The 12947-nt window shown below is 41.9% G+C and overlaps 1 protein-coding gene across 2 annotated transcripts in view; it reads right to left on the reverse strand.

Annotated features, from left to right (window-relative positions):
• Nucleotides 1–12947, reverse strand: part of PCSK5 (proprotein convertase subtilisin/kexin type 5) — a 458607-nt gene that overhangs the window by 7620 nt on the left and 438040 nt on the right. For both annotated transcript variants that reach the window (XM_066257063.1, XM_066257062.1), the window contains 2 exons: nucleotides 10584–10801; nucleotides 898–998 (listed from right to left, as the gene is read on the reverse strand). In XM_066257063.1, coding sequence (XP_066113160.1) covers nucleotides 898–998; nucleotides 10584–10801 — 319 coding nt within the window. The remainder of the gene's footprint in view (nucleotides 1–897; nucleotides 999–10583; nucleotides 10802–12947) is intronic.

Consider the following 12947-nt stretch of genomic DNA (forward strand, 5'->3'; position numbering starts at 1 on the left):
TAGGAGTCAGAACCCCTGGGTTCATTTCTAGCTTTGTTACCTCTCATGTGGTCTTTACCAACTATTTGACCTCTCTGAACCTCAGTTTCACCAAAGTGTAATGAGGGCTACTGTCAGAATTTAAAGAAAGCTCATATGTGAATTTGTTGGGTCATGTTCATCATGGAGAGAGCTACTCAATTTCTAAAGTTTGGAAACATAATCAAGAAGTTAGTGGACTTGGAAAATTTATGGTTTTTAGGCAAGCAAATGAAAATATATTGTAAAACACGGTGAAAGGGTAGAGGAAATGAAAAACAACATCAGCTATATAGTTCTGACATTAGTCAGGTGGTTCATATTATATAGCAACAGGGTAAGAAAGAAGGTATTTCTAATTTCTGACAAAATATTCTTATGTAGACTTGAAACTTCTAAGGTCAGAGCGATGAATGTAGAGTTAATTCTGAGGCTCTCATTACTTAATTCCCCTATTATTTATCTCAGATCGTCTCAGTGCCTTTGATTGAAATTAAAGCTATTTAATTCATAGTGCATAGCACAATTATGCCCTATTGCAATGGCAAAAGATTTAAAAATATTAGACCTGTACTATGGAGAGTATAGGAATTTTAGGACTTAATTTTTTTAATTGATTGACTTTAGACAGAGAAGAAGGAGCAGGGAAGAAAGAGATTGAGATTTCTTGTTCCACTTATTTAAGCACTCATTGGTTGATTTTTGTATATGCCCTGGCTGGGATCAAACTTGCAACTTCAGTGTATAGGAACGATGCTCCAACCAACTAAGTTACCCAGCCAAGGCAGATTTTTTTACTGTGCCCAGAATGACATGCAGAAACGAGCTCATTTCCTTCTCTGGGTTAGCAGAAGGCACACCATGCCCAGTTCTCAGTACCTCTCCCACTCTGTACTGCCCCACAAGACAGTCCAAGGTGCAGATTCCTCCCATCAGGTGGTAACTCCACACACAGCTTAAGCACTTCAGTGCTCCTTTTCCTGAAAGAAAAAAATGATTCTAAGTTATGAGACTGACCTTAGATTTCAGCCTCTGCCTTGGTTTCAGAACACTTAGAAGCAAGAAATATGTCAAGTGAATTGAAGTGGAAGGGTGAATTGATTAAGGATATGAAAAGAAAAATCTACAGGACACCAAGTGAAGACTTAAAAATTATTCAATTAGTTTAATCACTGTAAACTTTCAGTTTGAAAATTGAGGGTTTGGAGATGAAAAATCTTTTATTAAAGCAAGAGGATTTTCAAAGAATGTGAAATCATGTATTAATAGAACACTTATAAAACCTTCATTTGTTATTCTGCTTATTTTTAACTAGTATAGAAGACAAGGATGATACCACTGATTTAGGGGATCCCAAAACTCAGTGAGTAATTCATGATTAGGCAGTTTTTATTTTATTTTTTAAATTTTATTTATTTATTTATTTTACAGAGATAGTGAATCAGAGAGAGGGATAGACAGGGACAGACAGGAACGGAGAGAGATGAGAAGCATCAATCATTAGTTTTTCATTGTGCGTTGCAACATCTTAGTTGTTCATTGATTGCTCTCTCATATGTGCCTTGACTGCGGGCCTTCAGTAGACCAAGTAACCCTTTGCTGGAACCAGTGACCTTGGGTTCAAGCTGGTGGGCTTTTGCTCAAACCAGATGAACCCGCGCTCAAGCTGGCAACCTCGAGGTCTCGAACCTGGGTCCTTGCATCCAAGTTCGACGCTCTATCCACTGCGCCACCACCTGGTCAGGCATGATTAGACAGTTTTTAATTGAGAAACAACACCAGACTTAAAACTTAAAATGCTAGGGCTAAAATAATTTAATAGGTCATTTTGCCCAATGGTTCTTAATTTGGGGAGTGGTTGTGATAGAATCTTTGAAATTCTCTTGAAAACTATAAACTCTTTTCTCAGAAATTTGACATCCTATTTGTTTATTATTTTTAAAATAAATAAAAAATAAGGCTTGGACATATGAAGTCACTCACTCAAGGTTATTTGGTAATGGTTGAGTCATGATTCAAATTCAGGTTTGTCGACTCCTACTCCAGTGCTCTTTCTATCATACTATCTACTTTAACACGTGAACCACCAAGTAGAGGAGGTCTGGATCTATAGACTCTCTTTCCTGTGGAGGTAATCCCCCTCTCACCTAATTCACAGGTCCCAAGAATGACTGACCAAAGCATTTCTTTCTATGCAAATATCCCGGGATAAATTCAGGAAAGAGTTTGAAGACAGGAGCGCTGAGATCTAGTTCATTTCCTTAGGAAGGCCCTGGCATTTTTGCTGAGAATTACAAAACAGAAGCAGAGTGACAGACAGGACATGGAATGTGCCTGGTATTGTGAGTTTGAACTTGTATAGATCTTCCAATTAGAAGAATATTGTAAAGAAAGGTTAATTATACTCGAACTAGAACTATGAGTCCTGTCCTTCAAATTCACTAGGGAGTTAATGTTTTATGTTTAATTTTTAAGCTCACTCATTTGTAATGTTTTCATGGAAAAAAGAATTCTGAGCTATGAACAACAGCTTAGAGAATAAACCTTTATTACTCAGCTGCTTCTACAATTGGGGTTGCCTATAGTGATATAAATTCAAAACCATTCTATTTTTATGTCACTTCTAGTTTCCTACAGAATTTCCTACATGTCTGGAACATAATTATGGTTTCTGATGAAAAAATCAGTCTTTCCCTACTTCCTTCCTAGCCTACCTTACATTTTTCTAAAATATAGCCTACATCTTACTCCAGTTTTAAAATATAGAATTGTAGGGTTTATTTTGATTTTTATGTTTCTTTATTTAGAGAAATTAGGGTAGGAAAAATGAAAAATTAAAAGAGGGAAAAAAGGTAGGTAATAAAATGTATGTCTTGAGGTAGGTTACATTTTTCAGAAGACCAGCAGCAATTTGGCTAAGGCCTAGTTCCCAGGGTAATCCCCAAGGCACTACCTGTCTCCTCCAGTAACAAATCAGTAACTCCATTTCCATCTCCTCCATTGATTTACTGCAAAACCTCCATGCTTAGGGCACCCAGAGTCTTTTGCAAAAGTCAGTCTTTTAGTTCCCAGAATGTTTCCTATTGTTTTCAGTTTTAACACCCTATATTTATCATTGCTTCTAAGGATCTGCAGGAACCTTGGGACCTATAAAGACAGCTCTGGTGTTTCCTTACAATTTAGAACAGCTCACCATCTGCTCTCCTTTGGATGGGCCCCCATGAGATGACTTCCACCACTACAGAGCAAACCCTGGGGACTTCCCATGGCATCATTCACACAAAGAGAGGCAGCTTGGGAGGCTTAGGAGGGTTTGGCTACTCAGCCTCGGTTTTTATTTCAGACAGTTCTGTGAGAAGGATTAAAAAGTTAAGTGTGTGAAGACAAAGAATGAGCTAATCATGGAGGAACCAGTTGCACACAAACATACAGACATATTTCCTTTGGCCTCTCCCCTGTACCTCAGTGCTTTTAAACTTTTTTTTAATACCCTAATATTATTAGGCAGTCAAGTGTGAATAAAATACAATCTAGTTGGTAAATGACTTATGTAGGTTGCTAAATTTTCCTTTTACCTTTTATGCCTTTCCAGTTCTTAGTATGACAGCTAATGTTTTAAGAAGAAAGGAATTCATACTTTCTTTCAATCAGTATATAGCTCAAGAGAAAACCTGTCCCCAAATTTCGTGCTTGAAGGAAAAACAATTTGTTTACTTCATGTTCTTTCTTTCAACTATTCCTTAAACCCCTTTTATCTGGTTTTCTGACCATTCCCCAACCCCGTCATCCAGTTTTATGCTATTCCCACCTCTCCTTTCCCCCTTCACACGGCCATTTAAACTAGCCAATCAGGAAAGAGTAAGATTGTATGGTCAACACCCCAGCCAATGGGGCAAGACCAGCCTAGGGCCTGCAATAGGTATAAAAACAGAGCCCAACCCCTGCCCGCACTCTTGCTGACCGGCTTTCACTAGTGGCAGAATGCTCTTCTGCAGAAGTTATTAAAGTTGACTTACTGAGGTATTTTGTCTCCATGAGTCTTGCTTAATTGCAACTCTAACAATTTGGGGGCTTGTCTGGAATCCCCATTCCCCTTGGGAGTCATTTCAGCCCTCTGTCGAGGGAGATGCAATTCACTGCTCCACTTTTTTGGCCCTCTGGTCCTCAACTAAAGGGATGCTGACTCAGCCCAGGCAGTGAATGACCCCTGGACTCTGCAATGTGGGGGTGAGGCCTTAAAAGGTGATACTGTGGCAACCAGGCAACTCCATGCATGGACCAAAATAAGAAAAGATGTGGATGTGGCAAAGTAATCCTTGGTGGTCGGGGAGAGGTACAAGAGGTAGGTGGTGTGTGTGTGTTGTGCTGAGGCATGGAGTGAGTGTAGAGTCTTAGTCCATGGTTCTGTGGTGACCTCATAAGGCTTAGGGCAGCATCAGTCAATGTTTGATCTGAGTCAGGGGTTATACTGACCTGCCAATTGCTAAAAGACACCCAACATCCATGCAAAGGGAGCTGTCAGAGATGGACAAAGCAAATGACAAGAATACAAGAAACCTTCAGGGACGGGGTTGAGCCTCTCTCAGGAGTCACACCACAGTCAGGATAGAAAATCACACTTATAAGATAAGAACTAGAGACAAAGATAGTGCCAAACAAAAGGGAAAGGAACCCCCCAACATTTCCAACCTTTCACCAGCTGAAGGCTAATCCACTACTGAATGCTAATCCCTGAACTTGAGGGGGGGAGGGAAGGAGCAACAAGAGATATCACCCTAGGAGAACCAAGATGTGGCTCTTTTGAGGCCTAAATTAAGTTCTTGCATGCAGGATTGGAAATGCCAGCTCTAATATTGAACTAAATAGAACAGTTTCATTCCTGTATTCAAATGCTATGGGTATTGTTATTTTAAAATTAGAATATGTAGGGAGTGCTCATTTAACTTAGATAGAATGGAGTTTTGGATCCTAAGCTTGTTTCTTGATTTTGTACTCTGTAAGATCTTGCCCCACTAATTACTGTGCTCTGTGTTCTTTGTCTTCAGAGTTAAGGACCAAGTAGCAACTCTGCTATTAGGTTTAATCAGGTTTTATTTATGTGTCATGCTCATGTCTCTGTACCGTAATTGTCTTGTTTATATGTAAAATTGTACTCAGGTCTGTGAAACAGTAAGAATCAGTTTCAGTTTGCGAGCTGTTTGTCTCATCTATCTCTCTGTCTGTCTCAAATTCTTACTATTCTGTGTGCACTGGGAATCCTCTGTCTCTACTGTTTGGGTTTTGTCCCATTTGGACCTTGTAAAGGTCACTTAACTGGTTTTTCTTGTAATGTGACTACAAGAAATTTAAAATTCTATGTATAGCTTGCATTATATTTCTATTTGGTACTGTCAAACTCCATGCTGTGAAATACATAAAGGAAATTCTAGGTCTGGTCTGAATAGCATATAACCACTCCCAAGTTAGTGTAGGTTGTCCACTAGTCTAAGCACTTTTTAGCTAAAAGTAATTTAATGTTTATATTACTGAGAGCTACTCTCCATTTTTTCCCCCTTCTTGGAATTAAGACATTTCTTTCCATTATGGCCGCAACCCTGCTGGTTGCAGGAAAGTGGGGGCTATGACTTTGGCCCCCTGTTTCAGAGAAACATGTGGATCCCAGCCCTAAAGCAGGAAGAAGCTGGCAGCTCACTGCTAAAGGTCAAGACCAACCATGCCAGGGTGGGCACCACAGCCCTGCGGGCACCACCAGTCAGCCAAGGGCCTGTGTGTCCTCCAGCCAGCAGTACTTCCTGCTCTAATAATCCTATCTTTTCTTGTACATTCTCTGACTGTAGCTTCTTGAGCCTTTTCTAATTCCAATGGAGTTTAAGGTTCCTCTGTTTTTGTTCTTGCTTGGGAAACTTCTAGTCTCTCTTTTTCTTTCTTCAATTCTTTTAGTTCTGTTTCCTTTCCTCCGCTTTCTTCCTGTCCTCTGCTTTTCATCTCCATGCTTTTGATCTCCTCTTTGCTGTTTCAGCTGCTCAAGTTTTTCCCTCCAGAGTTTCCATGTCTTAGGTGAGAGGAGAGGAGTTAGACAGACTTCAGCATGCATCCCACTGGGATCCACCTGGCAACCCCATTTGGGGCCAATGCTCCAGTATGAAGCTATTTTTAGCACCTGAGACTGACGTGCTAGGACCCACCAAGCTATCCTTAGTACCCTGGGCCATGCTGGTGTGATAAGGTGTCAAAGAACTGTAAAAGTTAGTTTTGTCAACACCATTTTAAAGAGGAAAAGTCAGGCTTCTTGCCCCCTCCTTTCTGTGGAGAATGGAGGGAGAAGAATGTGGGAGCTTCCTGTCTTACAAGGGCATACTATGTACTGAGATTAAAAAAAAAAACCCTTTTACTAAGAGGCTTAAAAGGCATTTTATAATTTAGGCCAAGTGGTTCAGAGAGATTTCGTAAATATGATTTTTATAATTGTGTGTAATTTACAACAGCTCAAGATGGCCGATCGCATTCCTGCTTAGGAAGGGCTGTTATATTGTAAATGGGGAGGTTTTGAATGGAAGAGGAAGGAGACTTGGACCCCCTCCCTTCCCCACACCTGTGAGGAAGACAGTAAACAGCCATCCAGGAATGCGGGAGACTGAAGAGAGATTTGAGTAGTCCTTTCCTTCTCCCCTTTCTTTCTCCTTAATGGGCGATTTACAAATGCTTATCCTCTGACATCATGTGAGCCCCCTCCCATCCTGAAATCCTGTGATTGATGTATGTACTTCTAGACAAAGGGGTCATGAGACCACTCCCCCTTGCTTGAAAACCTGCATTCTGTAACATTTTATATGCTTTCTAATAATCATCCCTCTTGAAATCCTTTATATGTATAAAAACTTGTAAATTAAACAAGCGGGGACTAGCTTGTTAGGTTTCCAAGGGTATTTTCATTTGGCCTCTCTCCTTATCCTAAGCTAACCATTTCACTGCGGTGACAGGGATGGGGAGTAGACACTAGAAGACTTGGGAATGTCTTTTGATATATAAAACGACATTTATCGCTACTGTGTTGATATGTAAAATGACATTTTTTGCTATCGTGTTACCTTGTAAGTTTTAATGTGTAGCAATGTTTTTTCCTTTCAAAAGATCCTATAAATAAATATTGCAAACTTGTTAGTAATTAACTATTGTGTCATGCTTCCCCAACCTGTATGTGATCATGTCTATATAGCTAGCCTCAGAGCTATATTCGAGGCTGCACGATTTGGGTTAGCTATACCCAGTGTAAGTCATATGTAGCCGGCTTATTAATAAATCTTCTCCTAAAACTTCTTCTGTTTCCTGCTTTGGTGTCTCTATGTAACCCATGGAATTAAGGCACATTACTTTATAACACTGGAACAAATTGAACCAATCAAACCACTGGCTGCAGAAGGGGAAGAGAGAGAGCAGGGGGAAGAGAAGCAGATGGTCACTCCTCCGGTGTGGCCTGACTGGGAATTGAACTGGGACATTTATACATGGGTGCCACTGTATCCACTGAGCCACTGCCAGGGCTAAATTGCCATGTCTTAATTGAGGCACCACTGCAGTTTGCAGTTTGGTCGAATCAAAAGCAGCCTGGGTGTTGAGAGCTTCAGCCAGCGCAGGCACTCTTGGCTGGCACAAAGCCCATGTATTCACCATTCACGACTTATACCTGGAGGTTCAAGTATCTGGAGAAATGGAACCATCCCCTGGTGGGGGTCCAGCATGGGGATGTGCACGTTCCGCATCTCCCCACACTTCACAAACACCCTGATCAGAACCTCCTCGCTGGGTGGGCTTCTCCAAGCCCAACTCCCACAGGGAGAACCATTTTCAGGGAAGTCCCTCCAGGGAAATTGTGTCGGCCTCTCCGCCAGCAATGTCATAGGAAAAGGAGCCCCAGTCATGGCTGGCGGGGACATAGATTTTGAACTTAGTGGTGCGCACCTTGAGGATGGTCCTGGCTGTCCAGTCAGGCCGGGAGCGACTTGACCAGACTCTTGTTCCCACCCCACTCCTGAAGCAGATGAAGGCCATGGTGCTCTTGGAGTTCCAGAGAGTGGAGAACTGCTGGAGGTGTCCCATGCCTTTCTGCTTTTCCATCCCCTCCCAGCTGGAGGGGGACTTTCCTGCAGCTTCAGCTATGGAAGGGCCACACTGACAGTCATCTCTGTGGTGGGCTTGAGGTGGAGGCCATACAGAGGGTAAAGCTCCATAGTCTGGGATGAATGGTGGACTCTACCATAGCTGGGGCGCAGGGCCCATGCGGGGCTCTGCCTGTGTCCCAGGCCGCTGTCACACTGGCTGGAGCTTGCTCCTAACCTCACAGGACCCCAGCCAGTATGACCTCCTCTCCTGGCACTGCCATCATCTGCTGAGGCACTTCTGATGTGACCCACCACATCCGCCTGCCCCATGACAGTGCTGAGTGCTAGAACCACCAAGGTAAGACATTAATTTGTGCCTTTGAGGACTTCAGTCTACAGAGAGGGACAAAGCATAAGTAAACTATTACAAAATATGCTCTCTGGGCTGCAGGGACCTGTCTTGTTTACAGTTGTATGGACACTCGTCTGGGCCACGGGGCTGGATAGATATGTCAGATAAATAAATATGTGAGTGAACACAGAGCACTAAAGGAACAGTGTGGAGGTGGTCAGGAAAGGCTTTCTAGAGGAAATGCTGATTATAAAATTTATACAGAAAAAGGGCTAGGAATAGCCAACATGGCTTTGAAAAATATAACAGGACTGTTCCCTTTCAGCTATCAATATTAACCTCAAGTCTTTTTTTCCCCCCAGTTTTTGGCAATTATTTTCTTAATTTCTTTTTTGATTAATTTTTTTAAATTTGTTGTGTTAACATGGATTCAAGTGTCCCACTCAATATAAAACCCTCACCCTCCAACAACATGCCCCTCATTACACCCCCCCCAACTCCCTCCTCCCCTTCTTTCTGGGGTACCTCATACATCTTAACAATTGAAATATAGTGATCTAAGAAATGTCCAAACCTTTAGAGAATTTTAATGAGTTTTTGAGCCACACTGACAGTGGCTGGGAAGCAGATCTCAATGGACTGAGGAAAAGCTCGGGAGAACGGCAGTTCTATAGCTTATCTTATACATTAGAGCAGTGGTCCCCAAACCCCGGGCCACGGACCGGTACTGGTCCATGGGCCATTTGGTACCGGTCTGCAGAGAAAGAATAAATAACTTACATTATTTCCGTTTTATTTTATTTAAGTCTGAATGATGTTTTATTTTTTTTAAATGACCAGATTCCCTCTGTTACATCCGTCTAAGACTCCCTCTTGATGCTTGTCTTGGTCACGTGATACATTTATCCGCCCCACCCTAAAGGCCGGTCCGTGAAAATATATATTTTCTGACATTAAACCGGTCTGTGGCCCAAAAAAGGTTGGGGACCACTGGGTTAGAGTAAAATGAGGTGACATAAGGGGGGTTACGTGCAAAGTGGGGAAATCTCTGGGATTGGGTAAAAAGGCAAAATAGCAAAGAAACACACTTCTTTTACATTGGTGGGTACAGTCAGCTAATCATTAACATTTACAGCACATAGAGATGGTATTCATGGAAAAAGACAGCAGTGAGGGGTTCCTGGTCTCATGCCCTGCTGCAGGCTGTTTGCCTTGAGGGCTCTGGAAAAGAAGGTTACTCTGACATTTCCAAGCTATGTTGTCTTAGATGCAAAAAGACAGCAGACAGACTCTCTTAAGATAAAGACTGACCTTTGTCAAGGAAGCTGCAGGCCTAGGACATGATTACCTATTAATGACTCCCTTTTAGTTTGGAATTCTGACGCTCAGACCATCCTGCATGGTTACTTTTCGGTCTCTGAGTTTGTAAGGCCTGCCCTGCAGGCGTCCCCTGAACTTGTCAGGTTTAGGATGTGGCTCCTTTTTCATCCACAGGGGGTATTTCTTTTTCTTATCCTGATTACATTTATGTCAAGCTATGACATGGATATTAGAAAGATCTTTCTGGCACTATGGGAAGAGCTCAAACTCGGGCAATTGGTTGGACAGTGGGTCCACCGACAAAAAAAGGAGTATCAGGGGAAACCCGGATTGTGTTTGTTCTGAGACGTTGGTTTTAAGGATCTCTGGGACAGATTAGTAGGTATCTGGAAACTAGGAATGATGCTTGGGAGAGTTTGAGGCAGATATCTTAAACTAGTTGTTGAAGTAATGAAAATAAAATTTTCTAGGCAAACTCTAAGCTCAGCAGGTAGAGCAGGAAGACAGAGTGGGTGTAACACACTTCTGGGAGGAGACGATACCTGTATCTGGGCGCCAAAGGATGAGAGACTCGGAAGAGGCGGCAGTGTGGTGCGGGTGCAGCCCAGGTCGGAGGGCACATGCCGAAGGGGAGAGAAACCAGAGGGTGCTGATGCTGGAGAGGGTTGGTTATGAGGTTGGCAAGCAAAAGGAACCACCAGAGGTCGTGGAAAAAAGGAGAGGGGCTAAGCAGGAAGGAGAGAGAACTTCGTGTTTTTCCATTCACACACGCAAGATGGTAGACACACCCTTACCTTTGCATGTACGGCAAGTCGGATGGCATCTCTCACAGGTCTGTGTGTGCTGGTCTGTGTAGTAATTCTCTGGGCAGGTGCGGCGACACTCTCCCTTGGAGGGGAGCAGGAAGAAAAATGTATCGCAAGACAGGCAGTCAGTGGGCCGCGGGCCCCGGCAGGCCTTGCAGCTCTTGTTGCACCTCTGACACCGCCCGGTGGAGTTTGCTGCATAGTATCTGCAACCGAGGAGGGAAGCAAAGACTGCATTCTAAGATTTGCTCTGAAGTTGGGTGTGGTGGAAAATCATGGTTAGTCACACAGTGTTCATTTATAAGCTGGGGGAATTTAGACTCTTTCCTCATTACCTTTACTCACTGGATTCATTACTAACTGTATTAATACATCTAATGACTCAGTTTTTTTATCTGTAACTTGGGCAATACAGTCTCTCTTCTGCTATCTGTCAGGATTAAGTTAGTTAACACTTATGAAAGGACCTAGTTCTTATCACTCGTAATAGCGCCATAATAATATATTCACTACCTTTGCCTTCTACATACCCATGGGCTTCTGCACTTGAAAGTTCAAGCTTTAAATTGTGTTGAATAAGATTGGAGAATGGAAGATATTTTCATTATACCTCTGAGTGGTTCTTCTAATTTTTCAATTTAAAAAAAATCCTTGAAGGAGGAGGGGACAGGAGTGATATTGATGTTTTCATAGTAATAGATGTAATCTCTATTTTTGGATGCTGACTATAACAATAATTACTGTTCATTAAGTTTCTACTATATTTTTACCTTATTGAGCCTGAAAATGAAACACTAGAGTGTGGCAGTTAGGAGCTTGCCCTTTGAAATGAGATTACATGGGATCAAAGCCCACCCGTACCACTTATGAACTCTGCGATCTTGGGCAAAACACATAGCATCTCTGTGTCTCAGGTCTGTAATATGGGGCCAACGTAAGTACCTAAAATTAAACATGTTGTTTTTCAGAAACTTGTTAGGACAGTGACTGACACATTACAAGTAATTAACGTATATTAGTAATAATTATAAATTTTATGATTGATCCTCATAGCAAACCTTATGATTTACATATTATTATTTCTCTTTTACATATGTAAAAAGTGAGGTGCAGAAAATTTAGACAATTTGCTTAAGATCAAACAACTAGTAAAGTGGGCACTGTGATTTGAATTTATTTGTTAAATAAAACTATAACAAAGCAGGGCCATTATTTAAAGGTAAATTTTAAAAAATTCACATAAGATAGAAAAAAGGCGTCATTGTCAAAGATGGACCTCTAGAAGTCACCTGAGCAGTGTGGGCATCTGGACAGGTAGGTGCACACTGAAGTTACCCTAGAAACCCGAAGGTTCAACCCTTGGTTCTCTGGCACAACATTATTGACTCGATCAGGATTTTTATTTTTATCTTTTAAGTTTATTTAAGTTCTACTGACTTGTTGAAAACTAATGCCGTGGCTGGACAGTGCTGAGCCTGCCTCTCCTTAGCTACCCGTCCGTCACTGATCTGGGTACACTTGTACCTTAGTGGTCCAGCTTGCGGCAAATCAAGCCTTGTTCCACCTCTGCAGTTAGGTGAAGAACAGTGACTGCAGAACAGTTACAGTGAGTCACTTGGTGAAATTCTGAGGAGAACGGAAGAAAGCACCAAGCATGAACTGAGTGGCTGATGAAGATCATGTAAGATTCCAAAGAGGAAGTGACAGGGAAAAGTAAAACTCCACGCAGAGCCTGACCTGTGGTGGCGCAGTGGATAAAGAGTCGACCTGGAAACGCTGAGGTTGCCCATTCAAAACCCTGGGCTTGCCTGGTCAAGGCACATATGGGAGTTGATGCTTCCTGCTCCTCCCTCCCCCTTCTCTCTCTCTCCTCTCTAAAAATTAATAAAAAAAAAATCCACGCAGAATGGAGGGGATGCACAGGATTGAAATCAGAGGTTCTGATTTTTAGCTGTGATTCTCTCATGTTTTAGTAGCTGTGTCACTTTGGGTAAGTCATTTAATCTCTCTGAGCCTTGCTTTCCTTATCTGTGAAATGGTGGTAATAACATCAACCTCATAGGATAGTTGTAGAATCAAATCATAATGTAAAGATACATAGTGAGTGGAAACACTATGTAAACACTAAAGCAGCCTACAGACATTTTTTACTAATGTTTTGAAGATGAAAAGAATCAAGAGGAACCATGGGGAAAAAAGCTTACCAATACCAAATAGGTTTTAAAAGTTATCAAAGAAAGAAAGACAATGGAGAGTTTACTGGATCAGATTAAAAGTATAACGTCACTGCTTCCTTTGATGACCCTTTTGTTGTGAAATCTCTGAACCTAGAGCCTTGGGGAGGATATCGTG

Source organism: Saccopteryx bilineata, chromosome 2 (genome assembly GCF_036850765.1).
Source record: "Saccopteryx bilineata isolate mSacBil1 chromosome 2, mSacBil1_pri_phased_curated, whole genome shotgun sequence".
NCBI classification, from domain to species: Eukaryota; Metazoa; Chordata; class Mammalia; order Chiroptera; family Emballonuridae; genus Saccopteryx; species Saccopteryx bilineata.